This window comes from Cicer arietinum, chromosome 1, assembly GCF_000331145.2.
Source record: "Cicer arietinum cultivar CDC Frontier isolate Library 1 chromosome 1, Cicar.CDCFrontier_v2.0, whole genome shotgun sequence".
Lineage (NCBI taxonomy): Eukaryota > Viridiplantae > Streptophyta > Magnoliopsida > Fabales > Fabaceae > Cicer > Cicer arietinum.
Window position 1 is genome coordinate 53,224,301 of NC_021160.2, and position 27,680 is coordinate 53,251,980.

The window sequence follows — 27,680 nt, forward strand, 5'->3', positions numbered from 1 at the left end:
GGGGAGGGGAGGGATTTTAAGTTGATTTGGTCACCTCCCCTCCAAATCCCCCAAAATGGAGGGAGAGCAAAATGAGCTAGCTTTAGGAGGGATTTTGCTTCCCTCCCCTCCTCCCCATCTACCTCCAATCAAACACACCCTTAGTTTCATGGTTGTATCATACTAGTAGAGGTACAGCTATAGATCAGTGTTGTCGACGGTGGATGACGGTCCGTGGCGGAGAGGCCAAAATCCGCTATTTTTTGCCACCATGTGTAAAATTGCTATGGTGGATTGTTGAAATCCTGCCACCGCTTAACGCCATGGCCTCCATTCGATAACATACTATCATATTAATGCATATGAGAACACAATGTCATTTCTAGGCAGCTAGGATCGAGGCATACCTTCCCACGACAAACAGCGAAAAAGACTGCTCCAGATTCAGTGGTGTCGTTCAGCTTAGTTAAGTAGTCCTGTCAGAAACATACAAGGCCATCTTAGAATATTATACATCCAATGCTATTTATGGAAGAATGGTGTTTCACTATGTCACGTAAAACACATACCTTAATTGATGAGGCAAAAAGTGAAGATTCCCTTGGTTCTATAACTGGTTTCTTGTGTTTGCAAATTCTCTCCCATATTGATGTTGAACTTTCATTACTCTGAACATTACAAACCACAATGTTAAACGGACTAAGAGCAAACAAATTTAACTTTTCGTTAGGGCTTACCAAACTTTTCCAGCACCCAATGCATTGCTCCAAAAGGTAATAAGATGGGAAGAATACAAGAAGTCCATCAGGTACAATTCGAGCCAAATTTACTGTAACAAGAAAAAAGGTGAAATTATAGCAATCAGTAACAATCCCTAGTTTTTGTGGCTTTATGAAATTATACCATGCAGAATCATGAATGTAATTTACCTAATACTAACTTCTTGTAATTTGAATTACTTTTACTTTACGACACACAAATCCATATCTTTATATGAACAACTCACAATTTCACATACTACTGCAAACTAGGAAAATTCCTATGTTACAATATGCAAAAACCTACATGTGTTTTATCAGCATACAACAGTCAATCTAACTAAAGCCCTCCAAAATCTGAAATAGGCCTAGAAGGCTAGATTTAGAATATAGAAACAGGATCAAGGCACATCAACAATGCAATGCTTCAGACAGTAACAAGATTTCAACTATCAAACACAGCACAACTCCAACATTTATAACGAAATATGCAGTTTTCAGATTGGTGAGACAGTGCATAAGGCTTCATTGTACCAAACCCGGTATAGCCATGCGTATGTCACATACCAATTGCGTTTCCAAGCTCCTGCCTGTACTCCGGCGTATCACGAGTGCGATAAGAGGAGTTAAAAGTACGTCCTGAAGGACCAACTGGTACAACTCCAGCCCATATCTGATTTGGGCCTATTACATGTGGATTTTCCAGCCGAACGGGGAAGTGTCTGACATGATCGCAATGAACTCTGTTAGTTAATGACACCAATCTATTATTAGATGAAAAAACAATACGCAAGAAAAGTAACTTACAATTTCAGTTCCTCAGCAAAAGAGTCCAAAGGGGATAATGTGCCTGATGTCAATATAACTGATCTAACTCCAGACTTAGCAAATTCTTCCAAAGCTATTCCGGGATTAAAGCACCACCAGCTGAGTGTCCTTGACGCCTTGCCTGCAACATCAAATAAAGAGACATAATAATGAGAATGGAAGGGAAAAATTGGATATCAACAGTTACAAAACATTGTACATGTCCATGGGAAACACGCTAGATTTCTGTAGAATGAAAGAAATATTTGTCATTTACGAGATGAAAGTTCTACAAGAAAACTTCCTCCTCGAGGTATATGTTATTTGTGCTTTATAACCAAATGCTTCCCATATTAAACTTATAAACCCTAATTCCTATATAGCTGCATTAAACACCAAAAGACACATGACCAGAGGCCCAAGCGTATTACTGTACTTAGAATATGAGAAAAAAACTCATGAGAATATATTCCAAAACTCACTTTTTTAGTCATGAAATAAAGAAAAAATGCTCAACAATGGATAAAGAATGAAACGGTCATAAGAGAATCATAAACATTAAGCTGAATAAATGCCACAGAAATGATCAATCATGCCCGAAATATTAGACAAATTTTTAACTTATAAACTAAGAGTATATGTGTGAAAATTCACATGACAACAAATCTGACAACAAGATCATAGTATTCATCCAAATAAGTCGAAAACTACCTTTAGAACCATTGGCAGACCATGCGTCAACCTCCTTCACATGAACCTGTTATTTGAAGGGAAATAAAGTTTTAAAATATGATATTATAGAAGCGAAGCAAAAAATACAAACAAGAATTGCTAGGAAGCAACAAGACAAACAAAATCAATCCACTGAAGTGTAAACGATAATTCAAAACTTACACGATAGTATTTAGCATGAGAAGTTCTTCCATCCCTGAAAACAATGTCAAGAATATCCTTGATAGTATCCAATCTGCAGATGGTGCCAGTTGATTTCTCCTGATTATTTTCCTCAATGAGAGTTGAAGCTTCAGCTATTATACTCTTAAGCTTAGAAGCAGTCTTGTGAGTGATATTAAGATCAGCAAGCAGTTCAAACATATAGGGCCCGGGTTTAGTAAACCCCAACTCCTTAGATTCAATATGCACCTCAGCAATGCGCTTTTCAAGTTTTAGAAGAAGTGCTGCAATAAAGAAAATATCATCCTGTACCCGAGATAGCAGAAAATATACAGCACAAATTTTCAAAGCACCCTAACCAGAACCTTGAAAAAAGATAATGTCTTATGTATACAGTTGTCTGCCTTGCCAGAAAATCCAGTAAACATCGAAAAGTAAATAAACATTTTTATTTGCGATAAGTTTCCTCGATAATAATGTTAACAAAATAAGTAAAGGCATACATTGTGATACTGTCACAGACAATTGGAGTTTATACTAGCATTTTGTAAGATTTAGCTCACCTCTAAGGATAGCAAAATCATCAGGATTTTGTGACTTATCATTTGATTTATTTCTTCTTTCAATTAAAAGATCAACACAATTTTGAGCCTCAGAAATACAGGCTGTTAGAAGCCAAGAAGGCAGGTCAAAGGAGGCTGCATCAGCACATATGCCTTCCTGGAGAAGGTGACTATAAGTTAGTAATAACAAGCAAATTTAAATGGCATTAATAAGTATCAATAATACATTACTGGAGTAGTCAAAATGACAATGCTAAATAAATAATTGTCAGGTCGACACTGTGTTTTATGCAGTAAATCTTATTTTTAAATTTATTAGTATATCTTTGTACCAGGTTGTGAGCTTCATCAAATATGAGTACACTATTGCTCCAAGAAAGTTGCAGAGAATCTCTATACCCTCGATCAATAAGATAGTTGTATGGAGCAAATATTATATCAACAACCTTGTAGAGTTCCTTTGATAAATAATACGGACATCTGAAATAAGTAGACACAAATTGAAACAGAAGTTCAAGTAACCGATATATTGCCGTAAAATGAATATTACAATTATGTTCTATGGATATTCAAGAGATCCAGAACTCTCCCAGTGCCTATTAGGACCCCCAAGCAATACAAATGCCAAGATACCCTTTGTCTCACTCCCCCTTTTATTTATAAGCAACGTGTCTTATTCTAACTGTACACGGCAGTTACATATGGCAGTTATTATTAATAAAAACTGTCTACTAATAATCTAACTGCCTAATCATGTAATAATAATAACAATATAATAAATAAATAAATAATAAGTCTAACATAATCAACCATTTCACATGGGAAAAAAACAGAAAGGATGCAGCACAGTTGAGAAAACATACGGCCCAGATGCTCTGCCAATATTGACCAAATCCTCGATATCCACAGGCTCTTCTCCAAGATTGGGATTTTTACTCAAATAATCTACATAGAATTCCAGTAACATTCTCATTATGATAACACACTGAAAAATCAAAATAAAAATGCAATAATTTGACTTAACATTTTCATAAATGATTCCAGTAATCCCACCCCCAAAAGCATTAGGTCCCATTCTTACAATACATGAGAAGTACCTATATTGTATGAAAAGAATAAGGGTTTATAAACTTACCAAGAACTTTATGGAAATGGTTACATCGGCGCTTCGGCAGCTTTATACGCCTTCGACAGACTAATCGACAAGCATTTGTTTGTGTTTTTCCACGAAGTGACTTCACTTCATCATGAATGCAAAGTTGCTCCCGAGAACCCAGGACTGTCATCTTAGGTCTGCGTACTAATGAATACCAGGTGAGCTTAGGCACAAAAACACTTAATCATCATAAAACTGTAAACCACAGAGTCAGCTAAATTCACAAGTCTAGTGAACACTAGATATCTGCCAGGACAGCCCACAGAATCCATTTTATCTCCGGACTATAATCACTAATCTGAAGAAAGCATATACTCCGATGAAAGAGTTAGTGAATGGTCAAATTCCCTTTTTTTTTTGGTGAGTAATGGTCAATTCACATGACATAGACACTATCAATTACAAGTTACAAACAATACTGACAACCAGAAAACAGCATAAGGTAGAAACAATAGATCAGTCATTTGTAAACTTTAGTACTAAAGATATTCCTGAATATAATTTGACCTGTAAGATGTCCGTTTCAACTCTTGAATAACTTGACGTATCTGGCTGTGGGTGCGTGAAGCATAAACGATAGTAGGAAAATCTGAGGCCCCCGACTGTGATGATGAAATCTCCATTTTACCTCCTGGCTTATCACTGGTATTCTTCATGGTGAAACCAGTTCTAAAACTACCCAAACTCTTCCGCCAGGCTAAGGTAGCACACAGAAGACATAGTGTTTTTCCAGTTCCTGTGGGACTCTCCAACAGTGCATTACATTCCTGCCATGCCAAAACACATACAAGTAATTGTACACGGTATCAAGAAATATCCATAACACAATATACTAAAAAGGTATTTGGAATAACTTATATAGGCTTCTAAAATTAGCTAACATAACATAATCTATTTTCAATTAGCTCCTCACTCCTCATAATAGCTTATCAATAAATGCTTGATTAAGAGCATGTTTGTTATAGTTTTTATCGTATAATAATCACTTTAAAAAGTTTTCATCTATTTGTTACAGCTTTTTAAAAAATGAGAATCTAAAAATTGCTTCAACTAAGAAACTGTTTTAAGTAGCTTCTTTAAGAAAAGATAACAACTATTTTTAATAAAAAAAGTGATTTTCAGTACGTCAAACAACAGAAAACAACTTCTGCTTTTCTTAATAATCTCTAAATTATTGAATACTAAAATCACTTTTTAAGAATCTGTGACAAACGGGATTTCTAGAATGACTTATGAATAAGTTCTTAACTAAGCTATTTGCCCAAACACGCCTAAGTTTCACTGCTGATCAATCATGATCTTAACAACATCAATTTCAAATTGCCTGACAACAAGTAAATATTAACATTTTGTGATCACTTCCAATTGATCCAAAATCATGTTTATAATTAATTATTAGTCGATTATTACAACAACCACAGCGGAACTACCATAAAATAAAATAAAAATACATCAAAAGTAGCTTAAATAATCAAAAGTGCAATGATTGAGTGAGTCAATCGCTACCTCCTGAAGCGATTGCATGACTTTGTCCATGTAAACGAGTTGGGAATCATAGGCTTCGTAGGGAAAATCTACGTCGATTCCCCTAATCTTGTACGTCGGCATTTTCTTGGTTCCCGCTCGAAACCGCCAATAGAAAGGAACGAAACCCTTGGTTTTTATTTGTATGAATTAATTCATCTTTAATTGCAGCGAGTATTCGACTGTAACCTAGTTTTTCTCACTGGCTACTGGTTAGCGATAGAGCGATTTAACTTTCCCGCCAACGCGCCCAAGTTCAGTTAAACGTCGTCGTACACACTTTTTATAAGATTTTTAGAAAATATATATATAATTAAATTACATTATATGAAATAAAAAATCAACACTATATTGGTTCTATTTGAGGATTTTTTCTTTTTAAGTTGTCCACTAAATTGTCCTATCTCAAGAATAAAATATTAAATTAGTGAAAGAAAAAAAAAATTGTAATTCTATTAGAATTAGTCGCATTTTGGCGACGATGACGTAGAATTTTTTTATTATTTTAATAATTCAGTTATTTATTATATAATAAATTAAAAATAATTAAAATATTTTAAAAATTAAAATATTATAAATAAAATAAAATATATTAAATTTAAAAAAAAATTGTGATTAGAAAACAGGTGATATTTTATAGTTAAATTTATACGACCTCGTCAAATAATATAATTAGAAAACATTTGAAATTAATTCATAATTCTTTGCTTAATCTATTACTTATTGGATCTTCATCTTCATATATTCCAAAGCCCAAACCATTATCATTCTCTTCCTTTTTTACTTCTTTGCAATCGAAAGCCTTCCTTCTCCACTTATTGGTTTTCGTTTTTTTTTTCTTTCCTCTGCATGCGTTTTGAGTCAACCGGGTTGCAGAGTTAACCGGTTCAATCCTCTCATTCATCTTGCCCTCATCTCATAGCAAGAGAGCACACAAAATTCGTGCCACTCTGAGAATTTTGAAACACCCTTTTGCAGTGGCTTTTCAATACCGTGCTTTTTTATGTTTTGAGAGAGAAAAATTGTTACTTTCAGTTTCTCTTAACCAAGTTGATAGCTTTAAGCTTTTCGGGGGAAGCAACAATGCTTCCACGATTCATTGCTTCGAGGAGGAACATATCAACTTGGCCTCCTTTCTCTCAGAGATTAAAGCAAACAGGTTACGCTCATTTTCACCCACTTCATCAATTTCAATCTTCTTCTTCTTCTTCTTGCAGTTTTCATATGCTTTGTTGTTTATTATTATTATTTTGAATCAAGGGACTGCTAAATTTGTTTGATTTGTATATTTTGTATATATTCAACTTCATGCTTATCTGATTGTGTGTGGTTTAAACTAGCAGAAAATGAGATTGTTCAAATGTTTCGCTTGCCTGATTCTCAAGAAGGAAACCATAGTCTTCCCATGAAAGGAGGTAGAGTATGGAGGAAGGATCCTATTGCTCGGATTTTGGATGAACGATTCATTAGGATTTTGAAAATATTTAAATGGGGACCTGATGCAGAAAAGGCTTTGGAAGTGCTGAAGCTTAGGCTTGACACTCGCTTGGTTCGCGAGGTTTTAAAGATAGATGTTGAGGTCAATGTGAAGATTCAGTTTTTTAAATGGGCTGGGAAAAGAAAGAATTTTGAACATGATTCAACTACTTATATGGCTTTGATTCGATGCTTAGACGAAAATAGGCTTTTTGGTGAACTGTGGAGGACAATACAAGACATGGTTAAGAGTCCATGTGCATTTGGTCCTTCTGAATTGTCTGAAATTGTGAAAATCTTGGGTAGGGTTAAGATGGTCAATAAGGCATTATCGGTTTTTTATCAGGTTAAGGGTCGTAAGTGCAGACCTACATCGAGCACTTACAACTCTGTCATCTTGATGCTGATGCAAGAGGGGCATCATGAGAAAGTTCATGAGCTGTATAATGAAATGTGTAATGAGGGTTATTGTTTCCCCGATACAGTTACATATAGTGCGCTAGTTTCAGCATTTGCAAAGCTGAATCGCAATGATTCAGCCATTAGATTATTTGATGAGATGAAGGAGAATGGATTACAGCCCACGGAAAAAATTTATACAACTTTGATGGGAATATACTTTAAGTTGGGTAGGGTTGAGGAGGCGTTGAAACTAGTTCAAGAGATGAGAATGATGCGGTGTTCTCCAACTGTCTATACTTATACGGAATTAATAAGGGGATTGGGGAAGACTGGGAGGGTTGAAGATGCATATGTAATTTACAAGAATATGTTGAAAGATGGTTGCAAACCGGATGTTGTCCTGATGAATAATGTGATCAACATTTTGGGTAGATCAGATCGCTTAAAAGATGCTATTGCGCTTTTTGATGAAATGAAGTTGCTGAATTGCACACCTAATGTTGTGACATACAATACCATTATCAAATCTTTATTCGAGGCCAAGGCCCCACCTTCTGAGGCTTCTTCGTGGTTAGAGAAAATGAAAAAAGATGGAGTAGTCCCCAGCTCATTTACATATTCAATTCTCATTGATGGTTTCTGCAAAACAAACCGAGTTGAGAAGGCTTTGTTGCTTCTTGAAGAGATGGATGAAAAAGGCTTTGCACCTTGTCCTGCTGCCTACTGCAGCCTGATCAATAGCCTCGGTAAAGCAAAACGTTACGAGGCTGCAAATGAGCTGTTCCAAGAATTGAAAGAAAACTGTGGAAGTTCGAGCGCTCGTGTGTATGCTGTCATGATTAAACATTTTGGAAAATGTGGACGACTCAAGGAAGCTATCAGTCTTTTTAACGAGATGGAAAAACTCGGATGCACTCCCGATGTTTATGCTTATAATGCTCTCATGACCGGGATGGTAAGGGCTGACATGATAGACGAAGCTTTTTCCTTGTTTAGAACTATGGAAGAAAATGGTTGCACCCCTGATATAAACTCCCATAATATAATCCTAAATGGATTGGCTAGGACAGGTGGCCCGAAACGCGCTATGGAAATGTTCACAAAAATGAAGAGTTCTATTATTAAGCCAGACGCGGTTTCGTACAACACCATTCTTGGTTGTCTTAGCCGTGCTGGTCTATTTGAAGAGGCTGCAAAGCTTATGAAAGAAATGAGTTCAAAAGGATTCCAGTATGATCTTATCACCTATTCTTCAATACTTGAGGCAGTTGGTAAGGTTGATGAAGAACGTAATATGCTGGAGTAATCATGAAAATGGCATGCTTGAGACAGGAGATCAGCCTGTGCAAATGGATACTGAAACCAAGGTACTTACCGAAAGAGAAACATAATCCTGTGCTCAAATACTTTGTTTTCACTTGTATTGTTGCTTTCTTGTCTGGATTTAATTGTTTATTCCTTCCTTTGTGGAATGAAATACCAATACCAAGGTGGTTACTGAAAGAAAAACTTACTTGTGTGCTGAAATACTTTGTTTGGCTTGGTTTCTAGTTTTCATTACAACTGATGTATTTGCTTCCAAATATGCCACCGCTGTCCTCTTGTCAGCTGACATAAGAAAAAAGCCGAGGTTGTTGATAAGTTTTTGTTTTACCTTTATAGACTCAGACCGGAGTCCCGCAAAATAGCTTTATTATTCTGGTTCTTTTTTGACAAAGTTCCTCAACCTCGTTCTTGTTTATTTCTCTAATTATAAAACATAGGTTCAGTAAGCCAATTATGAGAAACCAAGGCCAGCCAAGCCAGCTACTCTAGAAACACCACTAACCCCGCCTCCTAAGGATGGTGAGCAGCAGCAACAACAACCAGAACAGCAACCTCAGGAGGATGCTAATGCCAGTACTAATGAGAATGCAGGAGATGGTGGTAATCAGGTCCCACAAACCTCTGGCGAACCAATGGAGACCGACAAGTCAGAGAACACAGGCTCTGCCTAATTTTCGTTGTTGATTTTGCTGTGAGGTTCATGTCTTCATGACATGTCCAATCTAATAGTCTCTACCTTTTGTAAAATATGTATACCTTTATATAAAATTCTAAGTTTTGGTGTAACTTCTTTTATTTTATCATTGGGTAAATCACCATTCTAGTCATTGAAGATGTAGCGTGTTGTTTTTTTTTGTCTATGGCTCCGTTAAAAATCCAAATTAATCATCAAAATAATCATTGAAAGATACAATTTACTAATTATAAATAATGTAAGATACAATTTACTATCAAAATAGTCAATAACCGTTATAACATCGTCCTATACTTTTGGAGTAAAATGGTAGTTTCGTCTTTTATCATTTGTTTAAATTATTATGTATACAATTATAAATAAAATAATTTAGAGATCATTGAGTTTTAAAGAAAATCAGAAATTATTGTCTTTGTAACTAATATGTTGCATGAGTAAAAATATGTTTAACGATAATGTATGTTAAAAGTGTATCAAAAGAGTTAAATTTATAAATCTCTAATTATAAAAGTAGTTTATTGTGAGAGTGAAAATAGCTATTGCGTTTCATGTTGTGCCAAATTTTTAATATGGTAAAAATTTGATTTTACCATTCATCTCTTCAATAACTAATGTGTAAATTTATTGAAGATAATTATTAACTATTCTTTTTTTTTTGTCTGTTATAGCTATTCTTTATTATAAAACTAAAATAGTTTTTTATAAGAGATAAGTACATCTTTTTATTGTACACTATATCATTCATAAATTTGCTACTATTTGTAGTATTTGCAGCCTAGTCATATACACATTCTAGTGTAACACATTATCAAAACATCTTTTAAACCGTCAGGCCTAAGATGGTAAGAAAATCAAATTATTACCTTATAAAAATACTTATCCACCTTTGTGATTGTGATTTCGATATTTCTTTGGTTCAACTTGAGAGATATTTCTAATCCACTATAAACTTATAAAAAGTGCATTATGCTCAATTGGCAATAACGGCCTCTTATTCCTTAAGAATATCTCATTATATAAGTGCCCATTCTTCTCCAGTAACAATACTACTATACATACAAGCCATAAAATTCTTTATAAACTATAACTTTAGTTCATATAACCACGACACTTAGCACATATTGAGAAGCACAATGTCATTTTGTGATTCAGTAGGTGCTAACTCATAATGAATATTTCACTTAAGTGTGAAAGGTTTGCAGATTACAAACAAAATTTAAGTAACAACGAAAATTCATTGAGAAGTTTGGTACTCTAAAAAAATAACTTGCAGCTCTTAAGATATCATGTTGTCATGATACCTAGAATTGTCGTTACACAAGAAAATATCTCACTATAAGCTTTAATTTTTTATCTTCCTACAAAAAGTATTATCTCAACAATAATTAAAACCAAATTATAATGTAAAGCGGACAACAATGCATACGAGTATAATTGTTTATGTAAAAAAACAGTATAATTGTAAGATAGTCAAAATGTACTTACTAACTATTATTATCATTAAACAATATGATCACGTTGGAGTATAAAGTGAGTGTTGTAACCTCCTAGGTGGTGGGGTGGAAGTAAGTTCAATTTCTGATGATAAAAAAGTAAATCATGTGTCCACAAAGTATTACTGTCATGTTCTATAAAATTATACCCTTCTTTTATAAAGGTTCATTTAGATCAAGCTTAGTGGAAGATTCAATTAAAGTTTGTTTTATTTGTGTTTAATCCTTAAAAATGATATTATGGTATCAACTTGTTTTGCTTTTGAATCATACATATGATATTGATTCATAACACTTGTAGTATCTTCCTAAAGACCATAAACCTAAATAATAAATCAAAAACAGTACAACAATTTGCAACTCCCTCATGAGCTACAAAAATTGGACATCATGTCATGCACCCATTATCATTTATGTTGTTTCTTGATGATTTTGAAATATTATTGCACTCCTGCAGCTGCAACTCTGCATCACGGACAAAACTGAGATTCTCAAAATTCTAACACAAACAATCGCAATTTGTGAGTCATAATCTAACTATCTAAGTACTTGATATCAAATGTACCTATTTTTTCAGTTCTTTTCATTTGAAAGCAGCCTACGAGTCATTGCATCTCACTTTGATAGGAACTGATAATACATGACCAATCCAAAAATTAATTGTCAACATGTGAATGGTTAAATACATGACAATAAGAGACTCAACCTTCGCAAAAAAAAAAAAAAAACTCATCATTTCATCATCCACATGAAAAAACACAAAAAACTCATCATCATTCAAAATGATCTTCATCCTGTAACAAAATGTAAGCTATAGAGATTTTACAATAGTGGTAGTTAGCAAATAGGCAAATGAAAGAAGAACTTTTGATCAACGCATAAACAATAGTTAATTTAAACAACATTCTGATGAATTATTGAGAATATTCTGATCATACATAATACAAAGTGAAGGATCAAAAAATACCAGGACTTAAATAAAGAAACTACACTAAAAACATGATCTCAAACCTGAAGCATGGTGAACTAGTCTGTGCCACGTCACTTTCATACCCTGCAGTTAACCTCTCAAAGAACTTGCCTTTCCATTCTAACAACTCATCGTGAACCTTTGTTGGAGGTGCTCTTATTGCCATTATATCTCAGACTCAATCATGTGCTAGTTGCAACAATGATATTTGTTCTCGAAACGCAAATCATTGTATGAATACGTTTTCTTTCAAGAGCTGATAAGATAATTAACTTACCTAAACAACCAAAAGTGAAATTCCACCAATATGTCGGATACATTATTGTTGATGATGTGCAGCAAAGAGCTCTATTTTAGTACTTTATTGAAGTAGAAGTTGGATCAACATTCAAACCAAAGAACTGGTAGTTTGGAAGTTGACTTAATTTATGCTTTAACAAAGTAGTAAAACAAAACTCCTGGTTATACTTCAATAACATTCATCAACTCTAATATATATGGAGCATATTGTTGAGATTTTACTTTTGGTTGTTAGGTAAGCTGATTATCTCATTAGCTTTTGAAAGAAAATTTATTCCTACAATGATTTGTGTTGCGGGAAAAAATATCATTGCTGAAATCAATTTCAAAGCACATGACTAGATCTGAGATATTATGGTAATAAGATCAGACTGAAAGTTGTTGATAATATGGCTTTTGTTTTGTTTTTGCATTAAACCTGCAATATAGATATAAAAGTTATTAACAGAATAAATCAAATTGAGCTTTCCATTACGATCAAATTGAAGTTATTAAACACTCATGTACAAAGCAATCATTGCCTACAGGATGAATAATTAACATTGTAAACTAAAAAAGATAAAACAGACAAATCTTAAGAAGAAAATATGAAACATCGCAATTTACAATTCATGTGGGAGGTAAAGTGTGAGGTTGCAACTTGCAAAGGCGGTGTTGTAGAATTTGACCTCATGTTTTTTCAATCTTATGCATATTAGTCAAAATCATAATTATAGTCATAGCATGAGCACCAAAAATGTAAATCTTCACCTATATAATTAGAATTTTATTCATGTAAACATACCAAGATCACAACTAGATGCATTTAATTCATTATTAATTATACTACTTATTAAACGGTAGCTTTTTCCTTAAGGAATAAAAAATGCATCTAGAAGAAGAAAATAAAAAGGACAAAAACTACAGTTTTGAAAGACAAAAAAAAGGAATAAATAGGTAAGAGAGAAGGAAGAAAAGAGGAAAGGTGACCGGAAAAAGAGTATTACCGGGAAGGGAAGAAAATGGGTTGACCACGAAGTTGCTTCAAAAGTTGATTTATTCGGTTCAAATGAAAGCTTAGGAGATGAAGAGCACGAAAATGGATATATGTGTCGCGGAGGCCGGAGATGGGGCGTGGAAATGGAGCTGGGGGTTCTTGATAGAAAGATGGGTTTCAGATCTACTTTTTTTTTTGCTTACTGAGTGAAAAAGGAATCTATACTCAACAGTAGGACAGTACTACTCTATATAAAGAATCACCCCGACACAATTCAATGTATTAACTCATTTTATATTTAAGAAGCACTTAATCTCTCTAATTCAATATTTCAAATTTTTCATGAAATAAGACCTAGCGATATATATATTTATAATTATTTTTTAACAATATTCATTTATTTCAAAAAATAAAGAGTAAATTAAGTATAAAGAGTATATTAAAAATGAGGCGGTGTTGTAGAATTTGAAATAAATGAGGGTGCAACTTGCAAAGGCGGTGTTGTAGAATTTACAAGTTCTGCAATCTCATTTTTAACAATCCTTTATAAAGAGTAAATTATCATTTTAATTTATTTTAATAATAAATTGTATCTTTCAAATATTTTTATAATAATAAATTATATTTTTGTAAATAACTATTTTAATAATTTAATAATTAATTTAAATTTTTTTTTGATAAGTACGTACCAATAAAAACTCTTATATGTTAAATGATAAAATGGTGGTTAACCCAAACTATCTCTATAAACACCCACATTTTTTACCTTACAATGAGTGCATATGAGATCTAACATTTGAGTATTTATGACATTCGATGTATATATTTTTTTAATGTATTCAATCTATTTGCCCCCAACAATTCAAAAAAATAATATCAAATAGATCCTACCAATATCTTAACATTGTCATTTTAAGAAAAAATTATAATTGATTTCTAAATTCTTTTAAATGATATGTATATTTCTCTAATTTTAAAAAAACATTCAAATCTCCTATAATCGTTCAAAAAAATTGTATTACATGTTTTTTTTTTATACGCTCACATCTACTTATGACATCTATTATATGACATAATTAATTAATTTATAAAGGTATGATTACACATCTAATATTTTGAATTTTAAAATATATTATTATGTTCTTAATGACACAATCAAAATGTATATTTTAATATATTTTTTATAAATGACAAATAAAATTGTAAGGGTGACAAAAATTTAATATTATGCATAATTTTTTAAATAAATATAAAGTAGGTGTATTTTAAAAATTAAATAGAGATGATTATCATTTAACTAAACATGGAAATAATTGCAATTTCTTTTTTATTTTAATATTAATAATATTTTGGTCTTATGGAGAGATGTACACTCTCCCTAATAAGCACCTGTACCATCTTATTGTTCAATGGAGGTACTATTTGGTACACATGTTTATTGACGTTGTTTATTAAGTATACGACCTCCCATTTTAGGTAATATTGTTTGTATAACTGTATTTCAGCGTTCCAATTATATGCAAATATTACCGTTCACCATTGAAATCAAAGATTCTTCTTTGCAAGTTATGGTATTTCATATGGTCGAAATTTAACACATCTTCCGTTAATACATTATTGTGTAATTTTTATTAATGGAAACAATTTTTCTTTTCTTAGAAGAAAATACCATTAAAATTAATTTACATAAATGCAACATATCATATTCGAATTTGGGACAAACATTCAAGATAGCAATAACAATATAGCATTTAGTAATTGAATTAGAAATTAAGGACGAAACATATATTTTATTGTTGTTGTAGTGGCCACATTTTCTAGGTTTAAAGATCCATTAAGATTTCCGACAATAAAGACACTCCCACATTCACGTAATTAAATATTAATAATCGTTTGATTAAAATCAGACAATCGAAAAAAATATCAATTTCAATATGTTTTATAATTTAAATCATTGGATGAACGGTCTTTAATATTTTTGTAATTTCTAATCAGATTATAAAGAGTCCCAAAAAAGTATATGAATGTATACTTGTCAAACCTTAAATGATTAAGAATTAGCTTACTTAATAAATCACTTGGGATAAACAATGTAGCTAGACAGGTTAAAAATTTAAGACTTAACATTATAATTTGCTTTGCCCCAAAAGTACCCTTAAAAATAAATAGTCTGAAAGGCCACTTGAATCAATTTTGAATTGTTTAAAGTCAAATCATGAACAGAGAGATTGCAAAATATTTTTTATTTTATTTTTAATCATTTGGATTATAAGAATGGTCAGAGTTATGCTACTGTTATATATATAGATTTTTTAAATAATCTATGGCTAATGGGTTGGTTATTGGTGGTGACATAAGAATTAACAAAATTTAACCCCTTTTCACATAGGGAAAGTGGGGTAAAATATTAAGTGTGTGTTTCATTTTCTTCAAAATCACAGTGACAATTTGCTTTCAACAAAAAGGTAGCAACAGCAATCATTAACCAAATATGAACTTTATCTAAACTTGGAAAATGTCATTTGGTAAAGGATTATTATTTCTATGCAAGTCATTACAAAACAAATGAAGCGTGTTCAATTAAACATATAGAAGAGGTCAAAGTTTCAAGTGCAATCACCACAACAATTAACTCATTGTATACTCACTTTCATGAGGAGTAAGCCATAACATCAAACATTATTAAAAAAATTGAGATAAGAAAGCATTGAACAAAGTTTTGGACATGCCAACAAGGTCATGATAACATGGCTAGACTATTCAGTTCAAATATCAGTAAAATGAACAGTTTTGGTTGGCAATTATTGCATCACAAGAAACATTTGAAGAGGCAATACGCCTCAAATATAGAGTTTGCATTCTAAGTTTAAACAACAATGCATAAGACTTCAAATACCAGACTTAGCAGAACCATCATGCTTAGCTGAACCTTCATTCTTATGATCCATCTGCACTAGTTTCAAAATCTCACTTTGCAATCCTTCTAAATTCTTAGCTGAATCTTCATTCTTACCATCCATCTGTACTAGTTTCAAAATCTCACTTTGCAATCCTTCTAAATTCTTAGCTGAATCTTCATTCTTACCATCCATCTGTACTAGTTTCAAAATCTCACTTTGCAATCCTTCTAAATTCTTAGCTGAATCTTCATTCTTACCATCCATCTGCACTAGTTTCAAAATCTCATTTATCAATCTTTGGAAATTCTGCCTCCTTCTTGTTTCCATATCATTAAGGAAATTCATCCTCAGCTTTTCAAGTTCCACAATCTGCTGCCATTTTTCATTTTCCATCTTCTCATATATTACACCGAGTTTCAGAATGAAATCAGCAAGTAATTTAAAGGAAGAAGGCTCATCAGTACAGCCCTTTACTTCGCTTATTTTCTTTCCGCGAGACCCTTCTAAACCTTCCACACTGATGGCTTCTGTATTCGGAGGACTATTCTTCATGTCATCCAACTGATTTGCTTGTTGTGGTGGAGTGGAGACAGTAGACATTAGCCTATCCATCTTTTTAAAATAAACACATTTTCCATCAAGACTACCAGTTTCTTCAAACTTAATCTTGTCCTTTTTGTACTTTTTCTTCAATGTATCGACACGATTTCTACACTGAGTTACTGTCTTTTCAACATTTGAAAGTTCTGATACCGTTCCTGCAACTTGTTTCCATTCCTCGAATCGAAGACTCTTCCTTTCATTTAGAATAAACTGATTACCCCACACATCAAGAAGAATAAGTGTCTCCTCATCAGTCCAGTGATCAATAAAGGAGCTCCTAACCCCAAAAGATAGTTTAGGAGCTGAAGTTGATTGTGTTGGCTCCTGAGCTGCAAATTCATAGGTTGAAATCCAACTCTTCAACTTATTCTTTTCTGATTGCCACTCTAATTCTTTTTCAGTCTCCATGTCATGACTTTTCGGCTTATAGTCATTATCATCAAAACCTTCATTTCTCCTCTCAAACCACTCTTCAACCTCATCATCATTGACAGGGTGGTTAGGATCTGCAAATTTGAAGGATGCCATCAAACGCTTCAACTTTTTCCTTATTGGGATCCACTGTAATTCATCATCAATCTTCATGGCATTACTTTTCTGTGTATTTTCATTATCATCATCTTCATCGCCATCATCTTCCTCCATGTCATCATCATCATTAAAATCTTTGGCAGATTGATTTGCAAGTGATTGAGAAAACGGAGAATTTCTCAAAGGACGTTTGAGATTAGCATAACCTTTGGGGTGAGGGTAACTAATATCATATTCAATTGGATCATTCTCAAAGTCCTCATCCATTTAGAAATTTGCAAGAAACTAAAGCTACGCTGCAAAATTAATAATTTCACAATGATTAATTACCAAGTCTTGATTCAATGATTAATAATAATTTCACTCGCTGAAAATAAAATAAACTTAGGAACAAATAATTGGAAGCAGATACGTAGAGCTACAATTGCAAATTTGTAAATTCCCATTCATTAATTAATTCATGAGATAAAAAGAAAGAGCGTATTAAAGAAAAAGAAAAGAAAAAAGAAAGAGGTGAAATGTTATTAAATTAACTAATTGAGATGACATGAGATTCATACTAGGAGGAGTAATCTTACCTGAAATAAAGCTTTGGAAGGGAATGAGAAATTTATAAAGAATGAGAAATTTATAAAGTACTATTACAAATTGCTCAGAAAATAGTGTGTAATAAACTCGTCCAAATATAAGTGTTTCTGGCTAGTACTAACTATATATAGCAAAGAGTTTGGGCTGGATTTGGTCGAAATTAATACCTAAATTTTATTTAGGATATCAAAAAATAAACCCTCTTTTACAACACTAGGTTATTTTTAGGTTTTATTGGATTCTAATTTATCAAATTCTTTTTCTTTTTTAAAATCATAATATATCTTGCCTTATTTTTTCTAAAAACATGATATAACATATTTTCATTATTAACTTAGTATCAAATATACATATAATAAATATCAGATTTATAAAATTTATTATAAAACATTTTCAAGCATGTAAGTAATCAAAGTTGTAAGATTTAAAATATTTGTAAATATCAAAATAATTAAGGTGCAAGATCTTAAAATAATTAAAAATAGCTAATAATTAAAGTGCAAGATCTTAAAAAATAATTAAAATTTGTTTAACTTCAATTAAGATTTTCTTTTTTACAAAATTTTTAAAATTTATTTTTCTCGAAAATAAATATAGGAAATATAGAAACTTTTTTTGTTGAAAAAAAATTAAAATAATTTTTTTCTTGCAAAATTTTTGAGAAAAAATTAAAAAACATATTTTTTCTGAAAATTTTTGGATTTTTTTTAAAAAAATTTTTATTGATAAATCTTTTATATCTATTTTTCTAGAAAAATAAATTCTTGAAAAAAGTCAAAAAAAATTTGGCAAAAAAATTTCGAAATTAGTTTTTAAAAAAAAAAATTATCCAAATTTTTTTTACATTTGTTTTTCTTGAAAAGAATTTCAAGATTCTTTTTTCAAATAACTATTTTGAAATTGATTTTAACTAAAAATTTGTTTAAAATATTAAATTAGTTTATATTTATAAACTTATTTTAAACTGATTCAGAATTGCATTCAACATGATTTTAAAAGTGATTTTCAATAACTGAACTAAATCAGTAATATAGTTTAATGCGGTTCAATTTTTAGACCATAAATACTTTTAATAGGAGGAGTTATCTCACGTGAAATAATATTTTAAAAGAGAATGAAAAAAATTGTAATTATTATCAATCATAATAAAAAAAATATTATTACAAAGTTGTGCAGAAAAAGAGTGTATGTAATAAACTCGTCCAAACATAAGTGCTTCTTGTTAGTACTAACAATATATAGAAAAAAGGGGCTGGATTTGGTCAAAATCAATACCTAAATTTTGTAGAAAATTCTGTTTAGGATATAAAAAATTAACCCTCGTTTACAACACTAGGTTATTTTTAGGTTTTATTGGATTCTAATTTATCAATTTTTTTTATTTAAAATCATAATATATCTTACCTTATTTTTTCTAAAAACCTAATATAACATATTTTCATTATTAATTTAGTATCAAATATACATATAATAAATATCAGATTTATAATTTTTATTATAAAATATTTGCAAGCATGTAAGTAATCAAAATTGTAAGACTTAAAATATTTTTAAATACTAAAATAATTAATGTACAAGATCTTAAAATAATTAAAAAATAGCTATTATATGGATCAAGCTTTCTAAAATCTAAGGTTTAAAAAAAGTAAGAATTATAAATAAATTAAAAATTAAAGATTAAATTGTCTGATTTTATTTAGGTCGCATTCGATTTTATTTGGTACTTAATTTAAATTATGATTTTCTTATTTTGAAAATCAAATTCATCCGATTTAAAATATTTTTCTAAAACGAACTGTTTTTATTTATCTAAAACGATCTGAAACAATTATACCATTCTTTATGAATATCCGTAAAAACTAATAATTTCACAATTCTTTATAAATATCCCTATAAATTTACAAGAAACTACAACTATACTGCAAATTTTATAATTTCACAATGATTAATTACCAAGTCCTGATTCAATTGACAATATATTTATTGCAATCACTGAAGGGTGGAAATGCAATTCGTCACTCGCTGAAAATAAAATAAAATTATGAAAAAATAATTGGAAGCAGATACATAGAACTACAATTGCAAATTTGTAAATTCTGATTTATTAATTAATTTATGAAAAAGAAAGAACGTAGTAAAAAAAAAAAAGGTGAAATGATATTAAATTCGTAGTAGGAGGCACGGATGTGCAATATACGGTTAATTATATTGTATTGATAAATTGAATTGTATTTCACCACAGAAAACTAAACCTTTAAATGGTTCATAAATTGAATTATATATTTAAAACAATTTGGTTAACCAAACTTAATTCAAAAATCAGTTTAACAAATTTAAATTTTATATAACCTCAGTTAAGATTTTTTTTTCTTGCAAATTTTTAAAAATTTATCTTTCTCAAAAAAAAAATATATATAAAACAATCATTTTTTTCTTGCAAAATTTTAAAGAAAAAAATCGAAAACATAAATTTTCTACAAAATTTTCAATTTTTTTTGAAAAAAAATATCGAAACTTTTTTTATCGATAAATTGTATATGTCTATTTTTCTCGAAAAAACTTGAAAAAAATCAAAAAAAATTTGCCAAAAGAATTTTGAAATTTATTTTTTTAACATTTATTTTTCTCGAAAAAAAATTGACATTTTTTTATCAAAAGAATTTCAAGATTCTTTTTTCAAATAAATATTTTAAAATTAATTTTAACTAAAAATTTGTTCAAAATATTAAACTAGTTTATATTTATAAATCAATTTTAAACCGATTCAGAAACTGCATTGAACTTGATTTAAAAGTAGTTTTCAATAACTGAAGCAAATCATTAATATTGTTCAATGCAATTCGATTTTTACACTATGAACACTTATAGTAGGATGAGTTATCTTACCTGAAAAAATGCTTTGGAAGAGAATGAAAAAATTTATAGTTATTATCAATCAGAATAAAAAAAAATACTATTACAAATTGTGCAGAAAAGAATGTGTGTAATAAACTCGCTCAAATAGAAATGTTTCTTGCTAGTACTAACTATATACATGAATCCATTTGAGCTAGATTTGGTCAAAATCAAAACCTAAAATTTGTAGCAAATTATGTTTAGGGTACAAAAAATAAACCCTCGTTTACAACACTAGGTTATTGTTAGGTTTTATTGGGTTATAATTTATCAAATTATTTTTTCTTTTTAAAATCATGAAAATAATCAAAATTCTAAGACTTAAAATATTTGTAAATATTAAAATAATTAAAGTGTGAGATCTTAAAATAATTAAAAAATAGCTAATATATGGATCAAGCTTTCTAAAATCTAATTTTAAAAAAAGTAAGAATTATAAAAAAATAAAAATAAAATTATGTTGTCCGGTTTTATTTAGGTTGGATTTGACTTTATTTAGTACTTAATTTAAATGATATTTTTGTTGTTTTGAAAATCAAATTCATTTAATTTAAAATATTTTTCTTAATACATCAACACTAAACCGACAAAGAATGATGGTGTGGACTAAATTCAAACTTTCTCAACACAAACTTAAATAGAAATATTATTGGAGACAGTAAAAATCAAATAAGATCACGTTTAAAGAACTAAAAATATATTTAGTATAGAAATAACGATAAAATGCTCCAAACTCAACTAGCACAACTCATTAAATCAATTTTTTGCTGTCACAAAAAAGGTTTGTGTTCCTTAAAAAAAAAAAAGATTTTTGTGTACATGGTGTTGATGGTGAATGAAGTTGATGGGCCATCGTTAATCGGGCCCACACAAAAATGTGAAGCTGTGGACGTTGGTCAGTTAGTTTTTGAAACCCCCTGTCACACTCATCTTTGTCCTTTCTGTTTTCTGCTGACTCTCCCCTAAAAATCTCAACAATTAAGCGAACCAAATCCAATTAATTTTACACAATTTCAGATTAATAAAAGCACTTTATTTATTCAGTTAGTTTAGCAAAAGCACTTTTTTTTAATAAAAAACAAAACATGTCATCTTTATTTTTTTTCTTTGAAATATTTGTACGGTTACCATTTATTGCTTATGGTTGAACTTTTCTATCCAACACATTATTACAAATCATTATAAAAACAAATCATTATAAAAACAAATCATTATTATCTTTTATACTTTTTATTTAATATAATATTTTAAGAGATCAAGTTTTATTCAAAGACAATATATTTTCTTATATATTGACAACTCTTCTTAAAATATCTTTATAATATTTACATAGAATAGTGTAATTAGATGCACATGTAAAATATTTTTGAACCAAAAGTATATATAAATTAATTATTTTCTGTAATAACTTTATATATTTCTTAGTTGATTCGTTTTTTTGTTGTTGTATAGTTTTGATTTTTTTTAGCTGTACAAACAAAGTTGTAAAAACAAATTGTACAAACAACAAAGAATATTATTTTTGTGACTTTTGATGAGTAACTTATTTTTTTATAACACTTAATTTATTTATTTTTTATTACATATTTTTATCTATCTATAATAAATAATTAAAAATACTATTAATAATATAATAGTTATTAATAAAAAATAACTGATTGTAAACATTTTTATAAAAAATAATAATATTGTTTATTTAATGATCAACTTTATAATATCGATGTTTGACTGGTGAAGTATTATTTACCCAATTTATTTATGTACTAATTAATATACATTATGTCAAAGAAAAAAGTACTAATATACATTACGTATATAAAAACAGAAGTGAAATTTACTATATATTCTGTCAAAAAAAATAATAATAAATTTACTATAAAAAAAAAAGTAAGAAACATCGTAAATTAATAAAAAATTGCGAATACTATACAGAATACGGTGTATATATTTTATCAAAAAAAGAATACGATGTATATACATTTAATGTACGTATTTGCAGCTCTCAATCATGAAAGAGAGATGAGAAAGACAGAAAAAAAAGAGAGAGAAAGAGAAGCAGTACCTCTCACTGTGTGTCTCTGACTTCGATGCATGCAAGAGGAAGATGATGAAAAAATTATTGTGATTCAACAAAACAAGAAAAAAAATAATGTATAGATTAGAGAGACTGTTATTACATGATATATAGATGAAAAAATTATTTGCTGCTGATGTTCATCACTGCAAGGATTCTGCATTTGGGTTTCTCTCTGATTGAAAAAAGTAGGTCAATTTACACTAAATTTCTCTGATTTCTGTTACATTAATTCTGACATCAATCTGATAAAAATTGTGAATTTTTTACTTTGCTTCTTCAAATGTGTATGATTGGTTTAATATTTCATCTTGTAGAATGTATGGTGGTTTATTTTTCATGAAAAAAAGTATTTTTTTTTCTGGGTATTAATATAGTCAGATACCCTTTTGATGCTTTTGAATTTTGGATGATAATCAGTCAGTTTTTTTGGATGATAATCAGATTCTGAGGTTCTGACTTAGCTGACTTCACTGTTGATTTCTGAGCTTTTGATGAATACTATGTTAAAAAAATTAAATAAATTTTTTTTTTTGCAATTGTAAAAGAGGTACCTGATTGTGGAGTTCTTGTTGGAGTTACATTTTTATGTGCTTGTTTGTGGTATCATCTGAGCTTCCAAAAATTGAAGTTTTTTTTTTTCTCTCAAATTTTTTTTTTAAGTCTGATTATTGATTCTGGTCAACTTGGAAACTTTAATGGCCTGGTAAAATATATAAATTTAAGGATTGGTTTGATTTCATTTTTTTTTTGTAATTTTTGAGTTGCTAGATCTTTGTTCATAAATTTATATTTTCCAAGTTGATTTTGTAGCATTCTGTTGTGGAGAGTATCTTGGGAAAAGGTATTTTATTTGATCAATTGCTGAAATTCTTATGAGATTTGCCTTTCCAAATCTAAATTATCTAATACTTAATAAAATGGAAATGGAGATTCTTGTATTGCTCTTGTGCAGTAGATATCACATTTATTGGAAGAAATCGAAAGCAACACTTTACCTGATATTTAACTGCGTTGCGAAATATTGCTAATAGATTTGCCAATTATTATGCCTTAAGAAGCATTTAATCATTTTCCAAATGCAAGGGAATTAACTGTTTGTGTGGTGTGGCTAAATGAATAAGTCATTTTTCATTTCTTGCTTACTTGTTGTGAACTTTAATCATGATTCTTATTCAATTAACAAATGTTGTTTTCGCTTTTCTGAATTTGATGCAGCAAGGAAATACTGATTTCATCCTTTTTTAAGAGGAATGGAAGATTTTTGATCTCATGGCTGATTCTTCTTCCAATTTCTCTTTACATTCTGATACAATAAGCACAAGACAGATAAGTTCCTCATTTTTTCACACCTCTGTCTTACCAGATTCTGAATCTGCTTGGAGCCCTACATCTCCTCTGGATTACAAACTCTTCTCAAATCTTAGCAATGTTTTTAGCGCTAAGTCTTCTCGACCTTCATACCAAACTGGCCATAAGAAGCAGTTTGATGGAAGTAAAGTAGGCCTTGGCATCATAACTTCTCTTGTTAACGAAGCCAAACTTAACAATGAGATCCTTGGTAAATTTCCAAGGAAAAATATAATTTTGAGATCACAGGTGAAGAAGAATGGAATACTTAAATTCTCGAAGAATAACCATGAATCTCTTGCATCTTGTTTAAAATCCAATTCCTTGCCCAAAAACTATGTGATTTCAACCGAAAGTCCTAAATCAGAAGTTGAAAGCTTTGATGATATCGGTCGGGAATCTAAAGGTCTCAGAGGTATTGTTGCCTCTTTGTCTGATTCCTCTAGGCCTTCTTCATTAATCAACTTGAATCAAAATTTGAATTTAGGAACCGATGATTTGTTTGTAGAAGACACGTCTACGGTATCGAGTTTGCCTCCGGTTACAAAAGGAAGTTCACTAGTAGATAATTCTTTGAAAATTACAGCAAGTTCACTTCCAATATCCATTGATTTCAGTAATGGATATGTAGGCTCACTCTCTGCAAAAGAGATAGAGCTTTCTGAGGATTATACTTGTATAATTTCTCACGGTCCGAACCCTAAGCGGACGCATATTTTTGGTGACTGCATTTTGGAATGTCACAACAATGACTTTACCGAGTTCTGCATGAAAGAAGACCCGCCTTTCAGATCTTCTCAGGTTCCCATGTTTTCAGAAGAATCAGTACCTCATCATTTTGACAATGTTACAAGCTTTTGTCACTCGTGTAATAAGAAATTAGACCAGGGTTCTGAAGACATTTATGATTATAGGTTTGTCTCAAACGCCTCGCTCTATCTATTATGAGTTTTACTTAAGCCACAAGCATTAGTTGTAATATATTGTATATATCTTGCAGTGGCGAGAAAGCATTTTGCAGTTTTAAGTGTCAATCGGAGGAAATTTTGGCAGAAGACGAAATGGAGAAAACTTTCACAAACTCAGAAGAGAGCTCTCCTAACTCAAGTTACCATGATCTCTTCCTCATGCAAGTATCCAAATAACATGCTTTATTTACTTTATTTGGAGACAGTATCCAAGTAATGAAATTGTTGTAGACAAATTTATTTGCAGACAATTGCCTATGTGTATTTGTTTTTGCTTTCACCTTTGGGTTATTGCTGTGCAAGTATGCTATGTGTTAGTTGTCAAGAACCAAATTTCATGGTTCTGTGAGTTGTAGCTAGGAAAGGAAGAGTTTTCTCTATTATGAATAACTCAAAACAGTTATGTGCATTGTAATGTTTAATGGATGAGTTGAAAGAGGCCACCGGGCCCTCGCACATCCCTATTTTACTGTTTATCATTTTTTTTTTTTTACCTTTGTTTATATTCCTTTTGATACTCTAGATCCAATCATATTGCATATTTGGATATACTTAATAGTTGGAATATCATATTTCAATGGCTGGATTAGAGATATGATATATGACAAAACATTATAGCTTTGTCTGATTCATGTTGTCGACTCCACCTAATGAAATGAGGTTTGGCTGTTGTTGTTGACGACTTGTTGTATAGTTTGAATATTATTGGTTTGGTCAGAAGTTGAATGTGGAACGATAAATTTGTTATGAAGAGCTATCAAATTGTCCAGTAACTATCAAATTTCAATTGTGTCTAAAGTTCTCACAGTTCTTATGAAGAGCTTAATGTGCCTAATTGTCTCAAGAGAAGAGACCTTGTAATAAAATCAAATTACATAAGCCATGAATCCTGTATCATGGCATTTATGGGGTGTTCATGGCTTAGTGATAAAATTGATAAGTCATTGGCTTTTTTATCAAAATTTTGTTGATAAAAATACACGTAAAAAGATATGTTGTTGAGGTTGTTCCGGCTGGGGTGGACTCTTTAGGCCTCTACCGATTGTGTGTTGTGCTTAAGGTTTGGTATTTCAGTGTCTATGTCAATTAATAAGTATTGTAAGATCAAAACATATGTAGCCAATTAACCTCATTGTACCTCTGATATTGATGAATACATTTAGCCAATTAACCTCATTGGACGTAAGAGGAATATGTTGTAACTTATACATTGGCAAAAGATTAGTCCACGGGATTGAACAATTTGTTCTTAAACTTTATTTACTTTTTAGCCGAACACAAATTCAAGGGTCATTTCCTCCGAAATACTAATATTTGTTCTTAAACTTTATTTACTTTTTAACCAAACACAAATTCAAGGGTCATTTCCTCCGAAATACTAATACAATCTCTCTCACTCAACCAACTACTACAACGAACTTATGAATTTATGATGTAGCGTAGTGTAGTGATAATGAGGTTTTACATCTTTAATTGTAGTGCTGCTTCTAAGATGGCGCAGCTAAAGAGATTTCAGTCTCAAGAAATCATGGTATTTTGGAATTGGATGTGTCAATTAAACCAGCAACAGAGCATGCTGTGGAGTTCCCAGTTTGAGGTAAGAAAGAAAAATATGTTTGTTTGATACAATCTTAAGTAGGATACAACATATGGATATTTTTGGTATATTGACTGAATTATTAAATGTCAGTTTCTGCTTCATACATGCACTGTGCTTTGCACAACTATAATGCAAAATTTCCTGTTGATTACTGAGCTCCTGAGTCCTGAATATCACATACTTTTTTTAAGGTCACTTTCTTTGTCTAGTACTCATTTTCTGACGTGGAAGCTACACATTATTCTATCATCATGTTTATGTATGTACAATACTCAATAGTCATCAATAAAGCTTATTCCTCCAATATCATTTCTCTTTGGATAAATTTGCATAATTCCTATGTTGGTGAAATATTCTGTTGCAAATGTTGTTAGATAATATTATTATATATTAGTAGTAAGAGTATTTTAGACAATTCTATTCTTTTATATATATACTCATTGTAACCCTATTAACTTGAGTTTTGGTTCATTATATGTTATGAAACCCTAGAGTGGTTGTTTCTCTTCTTCCTCTTTCTTCCTCTTTTCATTGTTAACATGGTATCAAAGAGCTTTGGTTGATTTTGGGATCTACCGTAGAGAAGAGAGAGACTATTTTGATAGGAAAGACAACCACCAAAAGAGAAAAGAGAAGAGTAACCCTATTCCCGATTTTGTTAAATCAGTCTCAGAAAAACATCGATTGCGCATTCGTTAACCGTTGGATCGGGCTGATTTTTGCGCAACATTTAGGTCTCCGTCTTCAATGGTCGGATCGGCGAAACAACGTCCAGAGAGGGAGAAATCGGGCTCGCACAACACCAGATTATTTCTAATTTATTTTGTCTCAGTGATTGTATTTGTCGTATTTT

General features: G+C 30.9%; 4 protein-coding genes and 1 long non-coding RNA gene across 8 annotated transcripts in view; 2 read left to right on the plus strand and 3 right to left on the minus strand.

Annotated features, from left to right (window-relative positions):
- LOC101504948 (regulator of telomere elongation helicase 1 homolog) overlaps positions 1-5,830 on the minus strand; it is an 11,845-nt gene extending 6,015 nt beyond the window's left edge. The window contains exons 1-13 of the mRNA XM_073367297.1: positions 5,664-5,830; positions 4,665-4,924; positions 4,137-4,294; positions 3,865-3,946; positions 3,334-3,481; positions 3,002-3,158; positions 2,439-2,722; positions 2,256-2,301; positions 1,545-1,686; positions 1,305-1,459; positions 717-808; positions 549-647; positions 387-455 (exon numbers count right to left, since the gene is read on the minus strand). Coding sequence (XP_073223398.1) covers positions 387-455; positions 549-647; positions 717-808; positions 1,305-1,459; positions 1,545-1,686; positions 2,256-2,301; positions 2,439-2,722; positions 3,002-3,158; positions 3,334-3,481; positions 3,865-3,946; positions 4,137-4,294; positions 4,665-4,924; positions 5,664-5,765 — 1,794 coding nt within the window. The 5' untranslated portion in view covers positions 5,766-5,830. The remainder of the gene's footprint in view (positions 1-386; positions 456-548; positions 648-716; positions 809-1,304; positions 1,460-1,544; positions 1,687-2,255; positions 2,302-2,438; positions 2,723-3,001; positions 3,159-3,333; positions 3,482-3,864; positions 3,947-4,136; positions 4,295-4,664; positions 4,925-5,663) is intronic.
- Positions 5,831-6,416: 586 nt separating this feature from the next.
- Positions 6,417-9,712, plus strand: LOC101504534 (pentatricopeptide repeat-containing protein At3g16010). 3 transcript variants are annotated; one of them, XR_012162704.1, is made up of 3 exons: positions 6,417-6,840; positions 7,025-8,926; positions 9,111-9,712. XR_012162704.1 is itself a non-coding variant. In XM_004486668.4 (2 exons), the coding sequence occupies exons 1-2, from the start codon at positions 6,765-6,767 to the stop codon at positions 8,863-8,865; spliced, it is 1,917 nt and encodes a 638-aa protein (XP_004486725.1). In that variant the 5' UTR covers positions 6,417-6,764; the 3' UTR covers positions 8,866-9,712. The 3 variants fall into 3 exon arrangements, 1 of the variants encoding a protein (XP_004486725.1); XR_189292.4 differs by having other exon boundaries at positions 9,323-9,712; XM_004486668.4 differs by having other exon boundaries at positions 7,025-9,712.
- Positions 9,713-11,259: 1,547 nt separating this feature from the next.
- Positions 11,260-13,611, minus strand: LOC101504300 (uncharacterized). The gene is made up of 4 exons (XR_001143768.3): positions 13,329-13,611; positions 12,084-12,760; positions 11,638-11,702; positions 11,260-11,537 (listed from the first exon to the last, which is right to left on the minus strand). It is a non-coding gene; the product is annotated as an uncharacterized lncRNA (long non-coding RNA).
- A 2,343-nt stretch (positions 13,612-15,954) lies between these two features.
- On the minus strand, positions 15,955-18,062 carry LOC101503981 (uncharacterized). The gene is made up of 2 exons (XM_004486667.3): positions 17,931-18,062; positions 15,955-17,648 (listed from the first exon to the last, which is right to left on the minus strand). Exon 2 carries the CDS (start codon positions 17,617-17,619, stop codon positions 16,207-16,209), a length of 1,413 nt encoding a protein of 470 aa, XP_004486724.1. The 5' UTR covers positions 17,620-17,648; positions 17,931-18,062; the 3' UTR covers positions 15,955-16,206.
- Positions 18,063-22,834: 4,772 nt separating this feature from the next.
- Positions 22,835-25,685, plus strand: LOC101503653 (FCS-Like Zinc finger 10). 2 transcript variants are annotated; one of them, XM_073367318.1, is made up of 3 exons: positions 22,835-23,097; positions 24,276-25,173; positions 25,260-25,685. In XM_073367318.1, the coding sequence occupies exons 1-3, from the start codon at positions 23,046-23,048 to the stop codon at positions 25,402-25,404; spliced, it is 1,095 nt and encodes a 364-aa protein (XP_073223419.1). In that variant the 5' UTR covers positions 22,835-23,045; the 3' UTR covers positions 25,405-25,685. The 2 variants fall into 2 exon arrangements, with proteins under 2 accessions (XP_073223419.1, XP_004486723.1); XM_004486666.4 differs by having other exon boundaries at positions 22,836-23,097; positions 24,128-25,173.
- The last annotated feature ends 1,995 nt before the right edge of the window (positions 25,686-27,680 follow it).

What these genes read in the sequence shown, in the direction of transcription:
- LOC101503653 (XM_004486666.4), top strand. Translation starts at nt 24,182, where the DNA reads ATGGCTGATTCTTCTTCCAATTTCTCTTTACATTCTGATACAATAAGC. An exon ending in GAAGACATTTATGATTATAG is followed by an intron (nt 25,174 to 25,259) that starts GTTTGTCTCAAA and finishes TATATCTTGCAG; the next exon opens with TGGCGAGAAAGCATTTTGCA.
- LOC101504534 (XM_004486668.4), top strand. Translation starts at nt 6,765, where the DNA reads ATGCTTCCACGATTCATTGCTTCGAGGAGGAACATATCAACTTGGCCT. An exon ending in TCAGAGATTAAAGCAAACAG is followed by an intron (nt 6,841 to 7,024) that starts GTTACGCTCATT and finishes TTAAACTAGCAG; the next exon opens with AAAATGAGATTGTTCAAATG.
- LOC101503981 (XM_004486667.3), bottom strand. Translation starts at nt 17,619, where the DNA reads ATGGATGAGGACTTTGAGAATGATCCAATTGAATATGATATTAGTTAC.